Source organism: Cimex lectularius, unplaced genomic scaffold (assembly GCF_000648675.2).
Source record: "Cimex lectularius strain Harlan isolate CLEC.00 unplaced genomic scaffold, Clec_2.1 scaffold187, whole genome shotgun sequence".
Lineage (NCBI taxonomy): Eukaryota > Metazoa > Arthropoda > Insecta > Hemiptera > Cimicidae > Cimex > Cimex lectularius.
Window position 1 is genome coordinate 533,332 of NW_019392726.1, and position 25,150 is coordinate 558,481.

Here is a 25,150-nt window from a genome sequence, read left to right on the forward strand (position 1 = left end):
GGACAAAATAATTAATTACTCTGACAGGTACCTAGTCTTGGTGAGGTCTAGCCGGCGTGAGTCAGAATGTGACGAATGTACGACCTTGTCTGCCGGGTATTCATTAATCCCCCGGCAGCTTAGGAATCTCCATTAATCTCTCTTTTAAGGAATCGATGCGAGGTGGAAATATAACTAGAATGTGGGAAGATAACAATCCAGCGATACTATGTTATTTATTCGTACTGACTGTATTAAAAAAAATTGAAACGACAGTATTATATTTAAAAGTAGTTTAAAGCGGTTTAAGGTCATACACGCCCCCACAGATATCCATTTTTAAAACCTACAGACTATAAGCCATGCCTGCTGCTTTCTGAGACAAAACATATGCCTTAACACTCAGCAAATTAATATCTGAATTATACAATAGATATACTTTATATTTTTTTAAAATATTAACAGTTTTGGCTAACTCATTGAAACATCCCTTATTTTGGAATCAAGAACAATTGTAATTTTAAGTTGTAACACATTGATTTTCATTCCGGTTAAAACGTTTAGCTTTTAATTTATAGGATTAAATTCAGCCTGGGAGGCGAAATCCCTTCTAAACCTAATAATTTTACAGTCTCTAACAGGAAACGTTTCAAACATAATTAATCTAGCATAAACCAAATAGAATTAACAAAAACCTTCTATTAATTTAAGATTTCAGGATCAGAACGAAAAATATTGACTTTAGGTTTAATTAAGTCCAGGTGGATCTGCGTATTATGTAACACGTTATACAAATGCAGTCATTGAATCAAGGCATTCGATAAAATATCCTTCCCATTTTCTGTTTATTAAATTGTAAACCTAAAATATTTTTGAGCCCTCATTTTCTCAAATGTTTCCGCTTGTATAATCCAAATTATTACATTCTATGGAGTCCTCCAAGGATTAAATCTTGGCCCTACTTGCCTTATATTATTCATAGATGATAAAAATTCTTTCGAAGGTATTCAATTCCAGCTGTTTTCATATGACTTAAGGTATATAAAACAACCTCATGTATTGGAATTTGTTGCATTTAACAAGTCCGATTGTTACTTTCCATCGAACCACCTCAATTTCTTTTCCCTCGTCTATCAAGAAAAATACATAACCTAAACTGGTTAAAACTCACTAATATTCATTAGCGAAACAGAAAAACTATTACAATTTAGTCTTCAAGGAACGACGGTTCAAAATTTAGGCATTTTTGGAATAATAATCATACAGCCTGTCTGTTCCAATATTAGAGCGGCGTAGGGGTTGGCGATCCCAACGCCCAAGGCGCAGCCTTGCAGACAGCCGAACGTATATAAACACCCCTTCTCAATCCCAATCACTCCAAGTCTTGCAATTGAGGTCGGACTCGTAGTGGTTCGTGGTGAGGCTCCTTGAGAGTAGCCCAGGGGGTACACAGTGCCTCCTGGACGGTGGTTAGCATTCCACTTAAATAAAAACCGGTGCCGGCCCGTCTGTCTGAAGTGCCTACTCTAGGGGTTTCGAAAGAGCTGCCTTTTATATCGATCGGGAGTAGCTTCGGCTGCGACGCTGGTCGGACGGTCTGCCGACCCAACCCTGCAGAAGGGACAAGCGGGGAAGAGCCTTTTTCAAGGCTCTACATGAAAATCTACGGAAACGTGTCGTCTCCCTTCTTGAAAAACGATCCCGTGCTTGCACGGGGGACCGATATGGCCCTAGGGCTAGGCGTGGTCTTAAAAGATCCTCATGTTCTTCTCAGGACCTTGAGCAAGATTGGGAACGAATGTTCCAATATTAGCATCCACCCAGGGGGTTGGTGGTACAATGTGGTTAAGGCTCGGGGCCCAAGAAAGGTGTACCTCGTGTCCCTCATCAACGTCCCTTTCTCAATCCAGAGGTTCCTTAATTCTTCCCTGCGACCTCTCCCAACCCTTGGTTATAAGGGGGGTTTCCGGGCGCAAAATAATGGTGTAGCCCTGAGGGCGTGGCAACCTCTCTAAAGCACAAGCTGTACTCGTGTCGGCCCCGGGTGTATCAGAGGCACAAGTGGGTTAGGGTACCAGATCCTGTCTGCATAGACGGGGGAAGGTGCATAACTATCTGTACTACGGGGTAACAGAAATGTTCCAAGGTTCAGCCCATATTACACTGGGAATGGACTCGTAGTTGGCCGTGGTGACCTGGAGAAGAGGCGACTTCTGTCTGTGTCCTTCGCACGAAACTTGCGTATTACCATCGTTATTCACCCGGCCTCACGGGATACGAAGGGTCGGACAATCGAGGCGTATAGCGTTGAGGACGCTTAGACTACGCTGACGGATGGAAATGGGTAGTGAATCGGTTGCTCCTATTCTAGTGCGCTTTGCACGCAGGTGTACGTAATGTGCTCGATTGGCGGTTTTTACCTTCTTTTTTTTTCCTCTAGGGGGTGGTTAGCAATTCCACTCCAGATCCGGAAGTTTCTACGGTAGGGAAGCCCCACTACTCGGGGAGATAGAGTGGCCTTCTCTATCTAAGGAGTGCGCGGGAGATCAGGCTGATGTACTTCGGCTTAGGTAGCCCTTTGCGCGCGGCATACGGTTTGATGCTTAATGCAGACCCGACCACTCGGAATGGGCAAGCGGGGAGCGAGGTTGTCTTGGCCCCTCGAGGCTGAACTGCCTCTACACCAATGCTGCGGCAGTAACACATTTCTGTCGTATGCGGAGGTGCGTCAGCTCTCATCTTCAGAATCAAAACGTCCGTTAAGGCCGGAAGGCTAGATGCGTTCATGATCCTCATTGTCTTTTTAAGGACGACCGAGTATACGGGAAAACAATATTCCATATTAGCCCTGGTCTATCAAGAAAAATACACAACCCAAACTACATAAAACTTATAGAATAAGAGCGAAGCAGAAAAAGTATTACAACTTAGTCTTCATGAAATAAAACAGGTCCAATTTAGGCAATTCTAGTATAATTTATCATAAAGCTTGTCTATTAAAATTTAGCCCTAGAATATCAAGAAAAAGTACACAACCTAAACTAGTTAAAACTCACTGAATATTAGCCAAGTAGAAAAAGTTTTACAACTTAGTTTTTATGGAATGAAACTGGTCCAATTTAGTCGTTCCTGATTTGCATTATCATGTAACTTAACAATTCGCTTAAAGTTCACTACAAAAAACAGATTCAAAAACAGTCTAATTGACAAATAAGTAGTGAAGTTTAAAGTAATTTACAAATTAAAAATATAAAAGCTACTTATTCCAGTGCTATAAATAAATTTTCTCCTTGAGCTTCTGCTCTTGAAGATAAAAAATTAAACCGACACTAAAATTAATATTGCATTATATACTGCTGAAGGAGAACACAGAAAAAAAGAGCTCTCTAATTGAATCCCTGTTCAATTTTCAGAGGGTAGCGGATTTTTGTCGGTAAATAGGTCAAAGGAAAAAATCAAATTTTCCCTAAAGGTCAAAAAGACGTACATGCTCGTAAAAGAGAGGATTGAATCATCGGAAAATTCTCACCCTTCGTGAAAACTGAAAGATACTGAATCGGGTTGTTACAGAAGCAATTTATAAGTTTCGTATTTCACCTGTTTAAGGTCTTCATCGCAATTCTCGTCAAGTTAACGCCTTCATTTGGGAAATTGCGACTACAATGACGTCAAATTATCGCCGTTATTACAAGAGCTAACACAATTTGACGCAATGAAATCTTATCCGGTGTCCTCGTGTACCTTGTACAAATAAGGTCGAAATGAGCTGTCTTGCAAATCAAACACTACTAACAAGAGCTTTGCGCCTTTACAACTTAAAGGATGTCAAGTCCAACGGTAATGTACTTAACAGAGTAAAACGAGCATTGTCCTTATATTTTATGGTAAAAATACTACACCCGCAACACAGGAAAGGTTTGTATTACACGGTACCATTAATCAACAAGAAATTTATATCTTAATCTTTTATAGTTAGTTAAAAATAAACAAAATTCTTCATAAAAACAAGCGTTTTACGAAGCGAAAAAATCATACAGTAATTATAAGCCAGGGTGCCAGACCATCAGGCTTAATTATACGCCGACAGGATCGATTAATTAAACGCTTTATGAGAACCTTTCAAACGATTAGTTGCGTGAATCAGTTATGATCGTATTTCCGAAAGGAAAGGCGACAGATCATGGCAAACGTGAACGTCGAGATGAAGCAAATCCCATTTCCCAGTGATACACCAGATGCAGACGGAGTACCCCCATGGGAAATACAGCTAGGGGGAATGTAGTCAATTCATCAGATCGACTTCCTACGCCTGGACTATTTCATGAAAAAGAAAAAACAATATTAAATATTTTTAGGGGGGAAATTATTTAATTTCGCAGCACGATTCTGCACCTCTCGGGTGGAATTGGATAAGTGCAATCGAGGTGAAATGTGGTAACTCCGTATTTCCATTAAATTTTTAATCTTAACATAATATAAATGATTAAATCGATAAAGAAACCTTTTCCGCTTCTAATGCGCCTTTTTTTTTTTTTAAAAAGCTAAGGCAAAATATCGATCATTCGACATGTCTATTTGTAACTTGTTTTCTCAATAGCTTTATGTTTTCCATATTAGCCATGCCGGTATGTCGACTGACTAGTTACTGAACAAAATTTTTGGGAAGAGGGGTCAAAAATTTCAGAGGCGACGGTGGGAATCGAACCGAAAGCATTAAAATACTTAGGAGATAATATGAAATAGTAAAATTCTTCTACATTACCGATTTTTTACATAAAATAGTTGATCTCTTAGAAGACTATATGAAAATTAATATTATTTTATATATTAAAAAAATCTCGAATTTATAAAAGAATGACTTGTTTGTATATTTAATTTTAATTGTCAGTAATTATGCTGTAGTGTTTTACGCAAGAGCTAATTTTATACATATTTTTTTTAAATTCTCTTATTGAAAGAATAAGCCTTTAATTTTATGTACCTTTTAATTTTAATTGTAAATAATTTTCATATGGACTTCTAAGTGCCCAATTATTTTATAATTAAAATATAAAGGAATTTTGCTGTACATGCTTATATTCCGTACGATCTCCTCCTGTTCAGAACGCTTTAAACGAAGGATTACTTTACAATTATAACAGAACGGATTTAAAGTTAAAAGGAGTTACTTTGAAGTTAAAAAAGGTTCATTTTAAATTAAAAAAAGGTTACTTTTACTTTGAAATTAACAAAAGTTAATTTGAAGTTAAAAAGGTTTAACATGAAATTAAAAAGGGTTAATTTGAAATTAACAAAGGATAATTGAAAGTTGAAGAAGGTTTAATCAATACAATTTAAAAAAAGTTCATTTGAAGTTAAAAAAGTTAAATTTGGAATTGAAAAAAAGGTAAATTTGAATTAAGAAGGATTAATTTGAAGTTAAAAAGGATTAATATGAAATTAAAAAGGGTTAATTTGAAATTAACAAAGCTTAATTTAAAGTTAAAAAAGAGTTCAATCAATTACAATTTAAAAAAGATAAATTTGAAGTTAAAAATGTTAAATTTGAAGATAAAGGATAAATTTGAATTAAAAAGAATTAATTTGAAGTTAAAAAGGATTGATTTAAAGTTAAAAAATATTAACATGCAACTAAAAATTTTCAATTAACAAAGGTTAATTTAAAGATAAAAAGAGTTCTGTCAATTACAATTTAAAAAAAAAAGTTAATTTGAAGTTAAAAATGTTAAATTTGAAACTAAAAAAAGGTAAATTTGAATTAAAAACGATAAAGTTGAATTAAAAAGAATTAATTTGAAGTTAAAAAGGATTGATTTAAAGTTAAAAAATATTAACATGCAACTAAAAATTTTTAATTAACAAAGGTTAATTTAAAGATAAAAAGAGTTCTATCAATTACAACTTTAAAAAAAGTTAATTTGAAGTTAAAAATGTTAAATTTGAAGATAAAGGATAAATTTGAATTAAAAAGAATTAATTTGAAGTTAAACAGGATTAATATGAAATTAAAAAAGGTTATATTGAAGTTAAAAAAAGTTCATTTAAAAAGTTTAATTTGAACTTACAAAGGGTAAATTTGAAATGAAAAAAGAGAAATTTAATGTTAAAAAGAGTCAATTTAAAACTAAGAAAGGTAATACATGCCAAAGTTTGAAGCATTTGACTACTATCATAAAAACAAGCTCGATTTATACAATGTCGAATCTCTGAAGGCAAGTTGGATGATTTTATGTCATGTCTAAGTATTTGTACGGAAGGCTTGTGTGTGTGTGTGTGTGTGTGTGTGTGTTTTTCTACCAAAACAAAAGACACTATAACATCTGAGTATGTATATTTTGTGTTTATGAATTTGTACGGCAGGCGTGTATGTTCAGACCTGTCAAAAGAAACCATAACTCAAAAGAATATGTAATATTATATGCCAAAGTATGAAAAGCATTTGTCTGTCAGAAATGCTCGTTTGATTGGATATTATGTCGATTCTGTAAATCTGTAAATGTGTGTATGTGCTCAACTGCAGGAAACTCTAAAGGCAAGCAACATGAAAAATATTCCATTACTTGCTTGCAATACTTACATGATTTATTTCAATTTGAGGAAGAAAAACAAAGAAGAAGAAATAAGAAGACGATGAAAATGGATGTGGGAGGTTAAACTGAAAATTTAAAATAAACATCTTCGTGAAAAATAAAGAAAAATATATAATCAAGTGGCTCGACAAATTTTTAAAAATAGTGAAGGGGTCACGCACAATCTTGCGGCACACGACAATTTAGAAAATCTGAAAAAGCGCTGTACATTATACGCTCCAAAGTTTGAGTAATACATCACACAGGACTGGTAATTATGATGAATCTAGATTTGTGACTTGTGGTTTGTGTGTCAAAACCAAACGTATATAATTTCAATGTATCATTATTTATACTACATGTCACCCTTCTAACTAACCAATTTAATTTCCTGTTCTACTTTGTCATTTGTTATTCGCCTTTTGCGACCGACTCGCCCTATGCCCTTTTACCGTCCCGCAAATGGAAGCAACGCCCTGATATATAATTTATCATTTTATTCATTCCGCAAAGGGCATGCAATGTTGGATTAGAAACAACATGTATAAATAAGCACATATTTACTTTGTAAAGTTCACACAACATGGCGGCGTAATTAGACAGAGCTAAACTTTGCCCTGTTTAAACGCGTTTAGTTCTACGAGCAGCGTCAAATTATTATATGACCTCAAGAAAAACTTCGAGAAGAAGTGGGCCCTTAATTTTAAATTATACGGCGGTGTAGATGGTGTTTGTTTTAAAATTCACTGGGAACATCGTTAAGACCCTCGCGCCCTTCGCTTTTTCACCCCTTTTTGCTTGATCAAAAGAACTTTGGCGATGAATGATTGCACTCTTTTTCGGAACAAGGCCGACTCGTCTTAATCGCACCGTTAGTTGTTAAAAATGAACAAAAGCGTTTAAAATTCTTGTGTTAACAGGGGTCTAATCTGACGTTACATCAATCGGATATGAAGAACAGCAAACAAATTTTATCAGGTCATTACACACAGGCGTCAAGAGTTCGCCCATTTTCTTCAAAACGCCGAGCCGGCAGGTTTTTCTAATTTTAATCATTTGTGGAAAACAGTGAAAAACAAGCCGACAGCTTATTCAGCGGGCAAAGATGTGCATCGTTTGACAGGATTTCCTTTCATATTCATTATTTTAATATCAGAGGAAAAATTTAATTTATTTCACTTTCTTTCTTATAACTCGTCTTAGCTTTTAAGACCTACCATTAAAACCGTAATAATAATCATTGTCTTTCGTTTAAAACAAAAAAATCAATCTGTTTCGTGATGTACCCCAATAAAATCAATTAATTACTTTTTAATTATAAAAAATCTTAATATTTGATCTCAAGTTTGTAAAATCGAACCCTGGCATATCTAACCTTGGGTTTTGTGTTTAAATTAACGGACTTAACGACACGCGAGACCCCAAGTGCACTACCGCACACAGCAATCTTGAATACTATAGCAATAAATAAATAAAAACTACATAAACAATAAAAACTACTAAATTCACTAGTTTTCGTGGTCCGCTTGACCAATTAATATCTTTCAATTAATTAATCCGTGTCCATTTCATTTGTCGCCGAGAATCAAATTGATTACACGACATTTGAAAAATGGCAAAACGGAGGGAAAATTCGAAAGGTGGGGTTGAGATGGAAAGTTAGTGTACGAGTGAATCGAAGTCACGATAACTCAAGTGGTAGAGTAGCGGCGTATTTAGCCGAAGGTCGTGAGTTCGAATCCAGCTCGTGACACTGACTTTTTTATCTCAACCAAAACCTTAATTAATTGAAAAATAAAAACTACTTTAAAACAGTGAGTGTATTTTCTTTCTTCTCCGTGTCTGTACGTACTCTCCGCATACATGCTTCACTGGAAAGTTGTATACATAGGCTTTTTCAATCGAATTGACTTCATTTAATTTGAAATTAACCTTTTATACGTATGTGTAATAATCAAAATATATACCCTTTTATAATTTCAAATAAACCCTTTTTTAACTTTAAATCAACCCATATTTGCTTAGTGGTTACAATTGATCATATTAAATATTCCAATTAATTTTTTTATCTAATGTTTTTGGCTGAGATGAAATCCCGCTCGTAACACTAATTTTTCGTTTCAACCAAAACCTTTTTAACTTGCAATTAACTTTTGAATTTTAATTACAAATTTTATAATTACAAATTAACCCTTTTTAACGTCAAATACACTTTTTAGTTTAAAATTAAATCTTTTAGCATCAAACAATCATTGTAATTTCAAATTAAACCGTTTTACCTTTTAAAAAAATTGTTGTTAATATAATTTCATATAAGCCCTTTTTAATTTTCAATTAACTTTTTATCATTTCAAATGTGTATGTATAAAATGTAAGCATGTACAGTAAAATGCCTCTATAATTGCGATTTTTCTTAAATATAAAATAATTAGTCTCTTAGAAGTCCATTTGAAAATTACAAACGAATAAAAATTGAAATTATATTATATTAAATCTTAAATAAATGATAACTTGAAAATAAAAAAATAAACACATAAAATTAATTTTTATCATATATTTCAAGATACCATACGACAATAAATTATTATAATTATTTCATTTTAAAGTTAGTTTTAAACTACGTTGGTCATCGTCAGCCCACTCATCTTTAGATTTCCATTTCTTTTCTTATCTTTAAACTTCTTAATTTCTTTTCCTTTCAGCCACTTCCTTCATTCTCACTTACAAATTTCATTCACACTGCCCCAGTGAATTCGATATTACTCAGAGTAATTGGGGATAAACTGCCATTCACGCTAATAAATTACGTCACAAATTTATTTACACTGATCCAGAGTATTCGGTATTCCTCTGTGTAATTGGTTATAAACCCTGCCATTCACGCTAATAAATTACATCACACATTCATTTACACTGGTCCAGATTATTCGATATTACTCTGGCTAATTAGGCATGAACCATGACATTCACGCTAATAAATTACATCACACATTCATTTACACTACTCTTTAAAAGGATAGTTCCTACTCACAGTAAGTTGTTTTGCAACGATCCGGATTTCGAGCCTTTTAGCTCATCATCAGGTTGAAGGACTTCTACAACCTGATGATGAGCTAAAAGGCTCGAAATCCGGATCGTTGCAAAACAACTTACTGTGAGTAGGAACTATCCTTTTAAAGAGTATTGAACACCACACTCACTCCATCATTTATCATTTCTATTCATTTACACTGGTCCAGAGTATTCGATATTTCTCTGAGTAACTAGGCATGAACCATGCCATTCACGCTAATAAATTACATCACACTTTCATTTACACTGGTCCAGAGTACTAGATATTCCTTTGGGTAATTGGGCATGAACCCTGCCATTCATGCTAATACATTACATACACAAACCACAAATCAATCACACTATCCCAGAGTAATAGATATTAGTCTGGGTAATTGGGGATAACCCTGCAATTCACGCAAATAAATACATTTGTACCAGTAAATAATATATATCACATACATACATGAAAATTAATTAAAATTAAAAATAATCTCATGTGTATACAATTATGAAAATATAAGGACAAATGATTCTTCGACATCTTTGTAAAGAATAATTTGTTTATAAAACCATAAGTTTATATTTTAAAAAACCTCCCATTAATAGAAGAATAATTTGTTTCATAGTTAATTTTATATACATTACTGTTAATTTTAATTAATTTTCGTGAAGTATTTTAGAACAGAACCGTTTTTTTCATGCTATGACTCAAAGAAGAGTCCTTTATTTTTATATTTAATTTGAAATAATTTTTAATTTTAATTGAAATTAATTTTCATATCTTGTAAGAGCCAATTATGTTCAATCTAACAAAAATTACAAATACACAGGAATTTTACTCAACATGCCTATTTATACGGTTTCATATCATCTACGATTTTAATGCTGGAAAGAAAGAGTTAATTTGATATTTTAAAAAGTTCATTTGTGAAGTTAAAAAAAAAAATTAATTTGAAAGTGAAAAAAGTTAATTTGAAATAGAAAAGGAATACTTTGAATTTAAAAAAATCATATAGATTTATCAATTATTCAATTAATTATTCTTTTTATCTAAGGGTTTTTTTTAGATAAAAAATTATCGTCACGAGCAGGATTCGAACCCACGACCTTCGGCTATACACAGCTGCTCTAACTATACTTGTGCTATCGAGGAAACTTATTCACAGTACAGGATTTGCCAGTAGAACGATAACGATGGGAACCTATAGGTTCCCATTTAAAAAAACACTATTTTGATAGAAAACAAAATTTCTACAAAATATGTTGTTTTATCCCTTACAAAACTAAATAAAGGCACTTGCAGAATACAGCAGAAACTCTGTTGCGACACTGGTGAAACTGAAATTTTAGACATAGCAATTCCTGTTTGCACTTTGCGCTTTCAAAGAGAGGACTCGGCCCACTTAAACTCGTTAATGTAAACGTTTTCCGTCCAATCCCTTATCCAACTTGCCATCTTCTCAACATCACGTGATAATCTCGTCAAAATTTTGTCTACCTAGTTGGGGGGGGGGAAGAAGACAAAGTACAAATGAAATTCCGATGGGAACATTGGGCTTTACAGAATATCAGATAGCTGGAACGTTACATATGGATAAGACGGGTCGGTTTATAGGTCACGAGCGTCAATCTAATCCAGCGATAAGTTCAAACCTGCTTCATAATGTATTACACAACGGTGCACAAAACAATCAGTGAATACACTTATTAAAACGCAAAACTCCATTGAAATCTCACAATCATGGATTATCACAGAATTTTAAATAAACCTACATAAAATATTTTTAAAAAAATCGCAAATTCCACTTCTTAAATGTAGTAACTGGATAAAATTTAAATTGATAAAACAAAAATTAATTAACAAATATAGACTCGATTAGACTTACCACTATCATTTCTGAAGGTTCGAGTACGAAACATTCGTTGGGGCGGCGGGCGCTGCCTCCTGTTCTTTTTCCGAAACTGAAACAATCAATAATCATTGTTTAAAACTATTTCTCCTAAAATAAACAAAAAGTAAACAATTTTGATATATCCTACTTAATAGTGTACATATTGAAGCTTGGTCTATTGGGTCGGAATATCACAAATAACGCACAGACCAACTAACAACTGAACATGGCGAAGTAAGACTATTAGACAAAAATCAGCGAGAAAATATACAAGACCAGGATGATTTCTTAGTTTTCCAGTGTTGAATGTTTTGCTCTTGTATACCATACTCCGAATATAAGAATCCCAATAAATCGAAACAGGGAACCCAAAAACCCAGATTCGGTTCCAAGGAATGTCTTGATGTCGAGTGCCATGCTTACTCGCTCCCTGCAAGGCTTCGTCCAAGTTAAGTCATAATGGATAAATTTGAAATTACTAATACTTGAGAGAGAGAGAGAGAGAGAGAGAGAGAGAGAGAGAGAGAGAGAGGGAGAGAGAGAGAGAAGAGGGAAAGAAGAGAGAAAGAGAGGGGAGAAAATAAAGAGGGAGAAGAGAGAGAGAGAAATAAGTGAGAGAGAGAGGGGGGAGAAGAGAGTGAAAAATAAGTGAGAGAGAGGAGAGAGGGGGAGAAGAGAGAAGAGAAATAAGTGAGAGAGAGGGGGACAAGGGAGAAGAGAAATAAGTGAGAGAGAGGGGGAGAAGAAAGAAGAGAAATAAGTGAGAGAGAGAGGGGGGAGAAGAGAGAGAGAGAAATAAGTAAGAGAGAAAAGAGAGAAGGGAGAAGTGAGAGAGGGGAGAAGAGAGAGAGAGAGGGGAGAAGAGAGAGAGAGGGGGAGAAGAGAGAGAGTGAGAGGGGAGAAGAGAGAGTGGGGGAAAAGAGAGAGAGAAATAAGAAAGAGAGCGAGAAGAGAGGGAGGGGGAGAGAGAGAGAGAGAGAGAGAGAGAGAGAGAGAGAGAGAGAGAGAGGGAGGGAGGGAGAGACAGAGAGAGAGCGAGAGAGGAGAGGAGAGAGTAGAGAAGGGAGAGAAGATTATATATATAATGTTTTTTATGGAATTCAAATCAACGTTTGAGGATAAGCCATACCCGATTAACACAAGGCAACTCCGCTCAGGTAGGTTTTTTTTTGTAGTTTTGTCGTTTAAGATAGTTTTTTTTTTTTTAACTGAACGAGCGTTGCGGCGTGTCGCATATTGCAAAGGAAGCGAGGGCAGCCACCATCAGTAGTAAGTACCAGCGCCACAATCTGCGTATATACCTAACACCACGTCTGCACAAATTAAAACACAATGTCACGGAATTTAAAATAAAAATATGTTTTCGTAAACCATGTATTGTTTTTGAAAAAAAAAAAAAAAAAAAAAAAAAAAAAAAAAAAAAAAAAAAAAAAAGATACTTAACGATAATAATCCTGTTAGGGCAATTTATCGTCCTTGCACACAAGGAAACACTTTCTCAATACTTAGATTGCAGATTTTTATTTACCCCGTTCGACCTTAACAACAGGTCTGTTTACATTTTATAATACATCGCTACTAGACATCAGGTTGTTGTATGTAAACAATAAATGTTTGGTAATGAATCAAAAACGATTATTCCGTTAAAAAATGAATGAAACATTATTCAGGAAAAGGTTCACCAATATTAACAACCATGTTTTATTGTTAAGTTGACAACTAATAAAAACTAAATAGACAGATTAATTGGGCAAATCAACACCCCTATGTGATATAGAGGGAATTCTATTCTTCGGACAATATTGACTGTAATATAAACTTGAAAATGTCCTAACACCGTTTATATTGGGTTGTCCGGAAAATAATGCAGGATTTTAAGTTTTCATTAAAAAAAATCTATATAAAATATTCTGTTTACGTTTACAGGATTACTCATTTGTATGAATGTCAACACTTATTAATCCTCTTCCAAATGATATTGTTTGTTTACCTCTGTAGCATTCCGCTACTTGGAAATAATTCAGTCATCCTTATAATGTCAAAGCGAGAATTTCGTACGATTTTCTTTTACGAGTTTAAACTCGGCCGAAGCGGAGCCCAAACGGCTAGAAACATTAACCAAGTCTGGGGCGAGGGTTGTGTTAATGAGTGCACTGTGCAAAGGTGGTTTAAAAAATTTCGGGAGGGAGATTTCAGCCTTGAAGATGAAGAAGGTCGTGGAAGGCCTTCCTCTCTTAATGATGATGTTCTGCGATCAGTGGTGGAAGAAAACCCCAAAACAACTGTTCGAGTACTTGCAGAGCAACTCACAGTCAGTAAAACGACCGTCGCTGACCACCTCAAGGCGATTGGAAAAGTGAAAAAACTCGAAAATTGGGTTCCACACTCATTAAACGATCGCCAAAAAAATCAGCGCTTTGATGTTTGTGCATCACTTCTTTGTCGAAACAAAAATGACCCATTTCTGGCCAGAATTGTTACATGTGACGAAAAGTGGATTCTCTACGATAACACTAGACGTTCTGGACAGTGGCTCGACAAAGGAGAAGCTCCAATACATTTTCCAAAGCCCCCAACTCATCAAAAAAAGGTAATGGTTACGGTATGGTGGGCTTCATTTGGTTTAATACACTACAGCTTCTTAAATCCTGGCGAAACCATCAATGCTGAATCATACTGTAACCAAATTAATACCATGCATCAGAAATTGGCAGTAATGAAGCCCTCTTTGGTCAATCGGAAAGGGCCCATTTTGTTGCATGACAACGCTCGACCACATGTGTCACGTGTAACGTCACAAAAATTATTGGAGCTTGGCTATGAAACTTTGCCTCACCCACCCTACTCTCCGGACCTCTCGCCTACTGACTACCATTTTTTTAGACACCTGGACCACTACTTACAACACATAATATTCAAAAATCAAACGGAACTGGAAAATGCATTTATTGACTTTATCAATTCTAAAAATTCTGAATTCTACTCAGACGGAATTAATAAGTTACCAACACGTTGGGAGAAATGATTAAAGAACATTGCTTTAAAGTAACTAGTTTCTTTTTTTTTGTTTAATACCAAAATCCTGCATTATTTTCCGGACAACCCAATAGAAAAATCCTGATGATTGAGGAGAGAAACTGCCCGCCGGATTGTATCCGATGTCCCGAGTCATTACCTGTTTGTTTACCGCTTGTCCCCGGGACAGAGTTAATTGATTGCGAAAGGAAACTCAATTAAGGGATAAACAAGTTAGTCGACGTTGTTTATAGAGGCTCCTTTTAATGTCTTTGCGGCCCACCGGAGGAAATAGGTCCACGTGAAAGAGACGTCGCCTTCAGTTTCGGAATTGTCCCCTTTGAAATCAATCCCTTTTGTCTCTCTTTGTGTCCTTATTATGAGGTCTAAAAGGAGGAGGCGGAAGGACGTTGGTAGGGGAAAGAAAGACTTTCTGTCCTTCTTCGGCAGATTGATGGACGGAAAAGTACGAAGATTTCGCCAATTGCAAAAATTGCTTGATATCTTTACGGTTTGAAAGCGTTGGATTTTGCTATTCTAGCTGAGGATAAATTTCATCGTGAAAGAATTCGGCTTCGGTATCCTAAAAAGGACCTCACACGGCTATTTTGATTGGACGTTTCCTTACAAACAGAACGTAAACAGATTTTCCTATATATTCTTTTCTTCTTTGCAATATCGACCTCTGGTGCCATATTGAACCCTGTTTTAATATCTCTCCCCCTCCCTGGTTTTATTTCTATTCAGCCTTTTATTGAATTTTAGCCGGATTTAATACAAACATAACGGTGGAACAAAGATTAACGTGCTAAAAATAATCAACAATCCATCAAGCCATAGATTAAACAAACGCTAATTAAATTCATTATTTAATCTTTTTATGCAAGGTCTTGGTTGAGTCAGCGTCAAGAGTGGGATTCGAACCCACGACCTTCGGCTAAATACGCCGCTGCTCTACCACTTGAGCTAACGTGACTTCGATCCACTCGGACACCAACTCCTTTTTGCCATTTTGCAAATATCGTGTAATCTATTTGGGAAAATTCGAAAAGTAGGTTGAGATGACGAATTGGTGTGGACCGTAGTCAAGATAGCTCAAGTGGTATAGCTGCAGCGTATTGAGCCGAAGGTCGTGGGTTCGAATCCCGCTCGTGACAGTGACTTTTTTTATCTCAACCAGCTATCGTGACACCAAATCCCCATCTCAGCCTACAACCTTTCGAATTTTCCCTCCTTTCTGCCATTTTTAAATATAATGGATTTAATAAATTCATTATTTTGAACTTATAGGAAATCGATATATAATTGCTGTTTATGGCAGAAAAAAATCGTATTTTGTTAGTTATGTTTTTGCAAAATTATACCTTTTCTCCATAGATCCGTCTGTCTTATTTCACTAGGGTCAGTGTGTTATTTTAGTTATACGTACCATTTTCTAATTTTTCTTTTTTTAAGTGTTAAATGTATCCACCACATTTTCACTCAGGTCATACGAGCCTTGATGAAAAGGCAAATTCAAATTGTTACTGGCAGTACAAGACTGACAGTAGGAAGATCAGGATGATTTATACCGTACGTTTTCTCGTGTTGAATGTATCGAGACTATATATATATTTCAAACCTGTCTACACCAACTTTTAAGAGTGGTTAAAAACAGCAGATCTTACCATCTTTCCAGGCATTCCGAACATGCAATGTGATTAATAAATAGCAGACCAAATGACTTTATTTTTTACTTTTTGCCATAACTGTCTTTTTTGACCAATTTAAAATCCAAATGCACCAATGTTTCCAGCGTAAAAAAATCCTTTAAAAATGATGTTAAGATGGATAGGGTCGTTTGTGAAATTTTGAAGTTCAACTGGGCCTGAGGTACCCTGCATAATTTTTCTACAAAAAAAGGGGAAAAACTGTAACGACTAAAAAATATTAATTTTTTAGTACACATTTTTTTAAATAGCGTAATTGGTTCAAGAAAAATTCAGCCAGTACTGAAAGTATAGTATTTAGTCCAGAAATTTAATTTTTAATTTTGTATTTCCTTCATTAAATACCCTAATTATAAAAAGTAATGATCTGGACGAAAACGTCATTACTTTTCTACGTATTTATTTATATTCTTTTATGAACTACAACTAATGGATATATATCCAGTTTTATGTTAATTTTTCAATGTACATTCTACGACGACCGACGGATTTAATTCCATGTTTTATATACTTTTAATATATTTCATGGTGTGCTCAAAATTTTAAAATAAAGTATTTCTATCTGTACAATAGATACATTCTGGTACAATATGGCGACATGTAACATCATTCCATATAGCTACATATAACACGGTACAATATTGTTACAAGTAACTTGGTAAAATATGGCTACATATGACATGGTTTAATATGACTACATTGAACATAGTGTAATATGGTTACACCTAACTTGGTAAAATACTACATGTAACATAGTAAAGGTTTTGGTCATATCCCATCATCACCCTACAGGTATATTATGGTCATTTCCAATCATCTTTCTTTGTCTGTTATGATTATTCAGAAATCGTGAGATGCGGTCTGGTGTGATTCAGAAAAACATTTTCTTTATCGTGCCAACGTTTCGATCTTTATTGTGATCATCTTCAGGACCTGGGATTTACAAACACTGTTTAAATAACGATTACCAACGTTTTTCCCTTCGTCGGCTCTTTTCACCTCAAAGAAGCCGACGCCTTATAGAAAATGTCTTTTCTATACCGACTTCCTTCCCCACCCATTCAAAATCCAACGTATAAAACAGCAAAATCTAACTGGCACTCTCAACACGAAACGCAAGAATGGCACACTTACGCAGAAAACAAACACTTTGAGTCTTTTTTAAAAAGATAGTTCCTACTCACAGTAAGTTGTTTTGCAACGATCCGGATTTCGAGCCTTTTAGCTCATCATCAGGTTGAAAGACTTCTACAACCACGTCTCTCGACATGAATACCTCCGCCAACGCGACGTTCCAATTATCAGCTGATTTTTTTAATGGCGCTCAATTTGAACGTGCGAAACGCGGAAATTATAACACAAATAAATATTATACTAGTTAGTAATAGTTATTATTTTATAGTAATTTATAGTAATATTATGTCTTGATTATTCTAATATTTATTTGGTTATAATTTCCGCGTTTCGCACGTTCAAATTGAGCGCCATTAAAAAAAATCAGCTGCTAATTGGAGCATCGCGTTGGCGGAGGTATCAGCGGGTTCACTTTGGCAATTCATGTCGAGAGACGTGGTTGTAGAAGTCCTTCAACCTGATGATGAGCTAAAAGGCACGAAATCCGGATCGTTACAAAAGAACTTACTGTGAGTAGGAACTATCATTTTAAAAAGGATTGAACACCACACTCACTCCATCATTTATCATTTCTAAACACTTTGAGTGTATAAATTCACTTTTTTACACATCCTACATGTATTTATTAAATGTAAACAGTGTTCGTAAATCCCAAGCACTGAAGATGATCTCAATAAAGATCGAAACGTGGGCACGATAAAGAAAATGTTTTTCTGAAACCTACATCACACCAGACCGCATCTCACGATTTCTGAATAATTATCGATTAACTGTCACTAATCACCACACATTTGTCTGTTATGTTGAACTGGGCCTGAAATACCCTATATAATTTTTCTACAAAAAAGGTAAAAATTTGGAACTAGGCTAAAAAGTATTAAACCCGTATTTTTTATAGCGTCATTGGTTCAAGGGAAATTCAGCCGGGCCATGTATAAAAAGGAGACCATGTATTGAATCATGTTATGTATAGCCAATTTGTAGCATGCTAAATGTATTGATTATTGTATCATGTTAAAATTTAAATTTTTCCCGAGTAAAAACAAGGATTTATTTTCATAAATGAAATAAAATTTATTCAATTTAAACTCGTTCTGAATAGGATATTATTTAGACGTTGTTTCATAACATCGTCCCAGTAGGCAAAACGGACTCGTATATTTCCACAAAACGGCCGTCTGTTCCAACACTGTTCGTGCTAAATGTGGTTCACCTGTAAAACCAAACAAGGGCCCAGGCAATCGATCACGTTTCCTTTTATTCTAATTGACTGAAATGCTCTGTTAAGTCGCAGTTGGGAGTCAATTAACTCAACGGCAATAATCATGAGCGTACAATGCACACCGGCCGGATATTGCGCGCACATTCGCAACTTCGCTACATGAATTTTGACAATTAATAAAATTCTTTTGTCACGAGAAAAAGTTTCATGACCTGTTCATTTAAACCACAAGTTTTATTCACATAACAAATGTAGAAGACCCCGACAATATTATAATTAATTAATTAATGATAAGATTAATTAATGCCAACATGATATTAAAATAACAAATAAAATTACACACTGAAAGGCAACAAATTCCACCGAATTGATTTTTCTTCCATTTTCTCGATAAAAGAAAATTCTGCTCTTAATTTGTCATTCGTTTTAGTAATAAATATTTGTTTATACTGTTTTAAATTGGGAATATCATTAGAGGTAAACACACTTAATCGTTAATCCAAAACAAGGATAAAAGATTTTTCAATGTTTACTTTTTACGGAATTTGAAATGTTTATTCAGACTCATTTGAATTCTGAAGCAATAAACTGTTTTCATATTTGTTTTCTTAATTTAAATTTTTAAACTTAAAAATCCCACTTAGAGCTAAGGATGTTGCGCGAAGTTTGGCACTTAATGATGATGGACGTTCCATCTGGTGCATACCTGGCTATTGCGAATGGAGAACCTTAGGAAACACTATGAGACGTTAGATGTCGAGAAGCTGGGTTCTCCCACAGAAGGCCCGGTTCTGGACGCCCTACGGTACCAGAACCATAGGATGACAGTTTTTTGACCTTGAGAATTTTGCGAAACCGGCACCTTACTGTTGTTCAAGCTCAGGAAGTTCGAGATGTCCAAATTTTTGAACGCACGGTTCGAAGAAGATTAAATCAGTATGGACAGCTTTTCTTAAGAGGACCAGAAATGACGAATTTTTGGACGATTGGTCTGCTGTACTTTTTACAGATGGGTGTAGATTTGCTCTACGATCTCCAGATGGGCCTGAAAGCGAAATGAAAGGTGTGAAACATGTAATTTTTCCCAGAGCCTACCTCTTCATCTTAGCTCAGTGATGATGTGGGTGGGAATTGGAATGGTGAGTCGCCCTGAGTTGGTAGTTGTTCGTGGAAGGTCTTTGAGGACGCTTGTAGATGAAATTTTGGACCATCAGGTGTTTCCTACCCTCGATGAAATCAGCGACAATCCTATTCCAACCCAATAATGCCCGTACAGAATTCGCTAGAATAGTACAAACGTACCTTCAACAGCATAACACAGGGTCTTAGCCTGGCCACCCCGTTCTCCAGGCATGAATCCCATCGAACATGTATGGGATAACCTCGAAAGACGAATAAGAGGATCATCACTTCCTGTTACACTCCACGATCTTGAAAGGACTCTACGTGAAGAATGGGGTAACCTCCAGCGAAGAGGCAGTTCCAAATTGGTAGAAATTGCAGAGGCGTCTTCCAGATGTAATTAAGGCAGGAATGGCACAATTACACAGAAGACAAACACATTGAGTGAGTAGAAATACTTTGATTAAATATAAAAAATATATTTTGCATTGTATAAATTCACTTTTCCACATCCTAAATGTATTTGTTAAATGTAAACAAAGTTTGTAAATCCCAGGCCCTGAAGATGATCTCAATAATGATCGAAACGTTGGCACGATAAAGAAAATGTTTTTCTGAAACCTACATCAAACCAGACCGCATCTCACGAGTTCTGAATAATTAAGTCTAACACCAAATTAAAACAAATTTTACCCGTCCGTCTTTTTTTCTTTTCATTTTTCATTTTCTTTAGCAATTTTCATTATTTTTTTCCTTCAGTTTTTTAGACAAAGTCTCAATTATTAAATGTTAAAAAACGCGAAACTTTGATTAATATACAAAAATATATACAACTCAAGTTATATTACAAGTGGGTGCAATTTTTTGCCTGTCAGTTCGTTACAGTCAATACAATTACTTTTGTGTGTAAAATATAACTTTTATTCAAATATTGACATGTTAATTAAAAAGCTAACACCAAATTAAAACAAATTCTACCTGTCCGTCTTTTTTTCTTTTAATTTTTCATTTTCTTTAGCAATTTTCATTATTTTTTTTTCTATTTTTTAGACAAAGTCTCAATTATTAAATGTTAAAAAACGCGAAACTTTGATTAATATACAAAAATATATACAAATCAAGTTATATTACAAGTGGGTGCAATTTTTTGCCTGTCAGTTGATTATAGTCAATACAATTACTTTTGTGTTTAAAATATAACGTTTATTCAGATATTGACATGTTAATTAAAAATCTAACACCAAATTAAAACAAATTCTACCTATCCGTCTTTTTGTATTTTCATTTTTCTTTTTCTTTAGCAATTTTCATTATTTTTTTTCAGTTTTTTAGACAAAGTCTCAATTATTAAATGCTAAAAAACGCGAAACTTTGATTAATATACAAATCAAGTTATATTCCAAGTGGGTGCAATTTTTTGCCTGTCAGTTCATTACAGTCAATACAATTACTTTTGTGTTTAAAATATAACGTTTATTCAGATATTGACATGTTAATTAAAAAGCTAACACCAAATTAAAACAAATTCTACCTGTATCTTTTTTTCTTTTCATTTTCTTTAGCAATTTTCATTATTTTTTTTCAGTTTTTTAGACAAAGTCTCAATTATTAATTGTTAAAAAACGCGAAACTTTGATTAATATACAAAAATATATACAAATCTAGTTATATTACACTATAGTTATATTGTGAGATTATTATTTTTAAGTGGGTGCAATTTTTTGCCTGTCAGTTCATTATAGTCAATACAATTACTTTTGTGTACAAAATATAACGTTTATTCAGATAGTGACATGATAATTAAAAGTCTAACACCAAATTAAAACAAATTTTACCTGTCTGTCTTTGTTTCATTTTTGATTTTCTTTGGCAATTTTCAATGTTTTTTAAGTTTTTTGAACAGTCTCAATTATTAAATGTTAAAAAACGCGAAACTTTGATTAACATACAAATTAAAACAAATTCTACCTGTCCGTCTTTTTGTCTTTTCATTTTCTTTAGCAATTTTCATTTTTTTTTTTTTTAGTTTTTTAGACAAAGTCTCAATTATTAAATGTTAAAAAACGCGAAACTTTGATTAACATACAAATTAAAACAAATTCTACCTGTCCGTCTTTTTGTCTTTTCATTTTCTTTAGCAATTTTCATTATTTTTTTTTTAGTTTTTTAGACAAAGTCTCAATTATTAAATGTTAAAAAATGCGAAACTTTGATTAATATACAAAAATATATACAAATCAAGTTATATTACAAGTGGATGCAGTTTTTAGCCTCTCAGTTTATTATAATCAATACAATTACTTTTGTGTATAAAATATAACGTTTATCCAGGTATTGATATGTTAATCAAGACTAACACCAAATTAAAACAAATGTTACCTGTCTGTCTTTTTTCTTTTTCTTTAGCAATTTTCATTTTTTTTCGGTTTTTTAAAGCAGCGGCGTATTTAGCCGAAGGTCGTGGGTTCGAATCCCGCTCGTGATACTAACTTTTTTATCTCAACCAATACCTTACTTAAAGATTAATTAATTGAGAATAAAATATAACGCTCAGAAAAAAAGGCCCATTTTTTCCTTAAGATATTAAAGAGTATCCCAAAAGTAAAATGCATAAAGCTCAAAATACAACAACGCAAATGAATGATGATAAGTCGGAAAGAATGAAGGGTTTAAGACAAAAACAACTCGTAAATGGTAAAAAGGGTGGAATTGACATTTACTAAGGAGGATAAGCGTAAAGGCCGGATTGCTTCATTATTATTTCTTCCGATAAAGGCCATCTGCCATTTTTCCATCGCCTGTATAATATCCCATTGCGGTTTTCATCGTGCCGCCGCTATTATTATTTTTAAAGAACGGGGCTTTTACATTTTAACAGTTTCAGCCCTCCCCTACTTTTAAATCAATCGAATTGAGCAATCTTACCTTTGTTCAATTGAAGGATTGTACTTGGGAGCTTTAGTATCAATTCTTTGGAAATTGGCGTCGGCCCCAATTGCGTTTAGTACGAGAAACCTTTTTCGGGTAAACTTAAGCATAAAAGTGATTGATTTCAATTGTTTCAATCAATCTCACTGAGTAAATTTGCCAATCTACTTTAGAAATTAAACTCTTAAAAGGCAAATAAAATCTTTATTAAACAGATTTATGGTGATTCCTGGAAAAAAATACAAGGAAAATAACAGAACCGAGGAAAAATTAATCTAAATTTGGTTGTTGTACCGGATTATTTATTTTAAAAAAAGGAAACATTTACAATTAATCCCCTATAGTAGATAATCTGAAAAGGCAATTAAAATTTTCTTAAATGTTCAATCGGTTCGGATTAATAATCCCATCAATTAATCGTCAATTTTATTAATAGGGCCGGGTTAAACTTTCCTAAGTAACACGCTAATTTAAGCTTGAATAAATCATTTAAGAAAAGATAATCAATCTAGAGTGAGCGCGTTCCCTCGAGGGGTTTTCTAAGCAATTTTCCCATGCTTACACGGGACATTCCACTATAAATCATGACAAAACCTATTTCGTCTATCAGCAAATAATTGTTTATAGATCGGAAATCGGCAACAGTGCAATAACAAGTCAAATTAGACCGAGACCTTTTGCAATCATCAACGGGAAATGGATTATATAAAGTGCACTTTTGAAACTATAACCGACGAAAATGTTACAAGTGCTGCCGTATCCTCCAATGATTTTTTGCCAATAAAATTTGGAAAAAATGCTATTAAGATTTGGTATTACTTTTCAACCTATAAGTATCACCGACTTTATGCTCATTAACAACTGACTTGAATCCAAGTTTTTATAATCCAAAAGTTCCTCAGATGCTGAAATAGGATAAAAATTAAATATACATAGAAAAACTGACTTTTGTACTTGCATATTTCACAATACATTCACTGCATTTTGTTTGTACCCCACGTTACAAGGTAGAGTGATATAAATGATAAGTAGAAACAAAAGTGGCCCAAGATGTCAACCTTGAGGTAACCCACGGAATTGCAATTTAAAAGTCTGACAGCAATTAACCCTAAAATTGGATACATATTTAAATAAGCTAAAAAAGTAACTATCTATATAAACTAACTATACATATAAATCCAACTTTTTATTAACCAAAAATTCCAAAACTCTTACGAATGTCAAACCTGGATGGCCCTCACATACTGAAATGGGATAAAAATTGCATATACATAGAAAAGCAGACTTTTTACTTGCATATTTCACAATACATTCCCTGCATTTTGTTTGTACCCCACGTTACAAGGTGGAAGGTAGAGTGATATAAATGAAAAGTAGAAACAAAAGTGGCCCAAGATGTCAACCTTGAGGTAACCCACAGAATTGCAAATTAAAAGTCTGACAGCAATTAACCCTAAAATTTGATACCTATTTAAATAAGCTAAAAAAGTAACTATCTATATAAACTAACTATACATATAAATCCAACTTTTTATAAACCAAAAATTCCAAAACTCTTACGAATGTCAAACCTGGATGGCCCTCACATACTGAAATGGGATAAAAATTACATATACATATAAAAGCAGACTTTTGTACTTGCATATTTCACAATACATCCACTGCACTTTGTTTGTACCCCACATTACAAGGTGGAAGGTAGATTGATATAAATGAAAAGTAGAAACAAAAGTGGTCCAAGATGTCAACCTTGAGGTAACCCACAGAATTGCAATTAACCCTAAAATCTGACTATTTAATAAGTTAAAAAAATACTTTACCCTGTGTATATTTGTTTAAATATATAAATCTGTGGTAGTTTGAAAGACAGATATCCCTAAAAGACAGTGCATTTTCTGCAGTACGGTAGTTAAACTTCCGACAAGATAACTTGAAACCATCACAGAACTCAGATGCATATATTCAATAATAATAATAATAATAATAATAATAATAATAATAAACACTCGAGTTTTAAGTTTCGTGATAACAATTTCAAGAGATTACGCTCACTGAAGAAATTCTATTATCGTTGGGCAGCTATTTCTTTTTGGTCGTGGCTGGGGGGGGGGGATATCTGTCAATAAAAAATCAGGAGCACAATTGCGATGTACTACCTTAGAAATTGAGTAGGGATGAGAAAAAGTTCAAAAAATATTTTGCTTCTCTTTTTTTCTTAGATATATTTCATCTGGATTATAACAACTTTTTAAAAATTTTCCTATGTTTCATTTTATTTATTTATTTTTAATGCATTTGAGGCTCTTTCTGCCTCCTCAGGACATTTTTTTTTATTTTGGAACAACCGGCTTAAGTTCATTTTTTTATAACCCACAAGTTCCAGAAGTCCTATAGAATGCCAAAGGCTTTTTGTTAACAAGTGTTGGAATCGGTTGGCCCTCACATACTAAAATGGGATAACAATTGCATATACATTTTAAAAAAACACACTTTTGTACTTGCATATTTCACAATACCTTCGCTACA

At 34.1% G+C, this 25,150-nt stretch overlaps 1 protein-coding gene across 9 annotated transcripts in view; it reads right to left on the bottom strand.

Moving 5' to 3' along the window:
* The window catches only part of LOC106668129 (rap guanine nucleotide exchange factor 6), a 283,118-nt gene that overhangs the window by 52,089 nt on the left and 205,879 nt on the right, over positions 1-25,150 (bottom strand). For all 9 annotated transcript variants that reach the window (XM_014396659.2, XM_014396650.2, XM_014396616.2 and 6 more), the window contains one exon: positions 11,489-11,564. In XM_014396659.2, the coding sequence (XP_014252145.1) occupies positions 11,489-11,564 (76 nt within the window). The remainder of the gene's footprint in view (positions 1-11,488; positions 11,565-25,150) is intronic.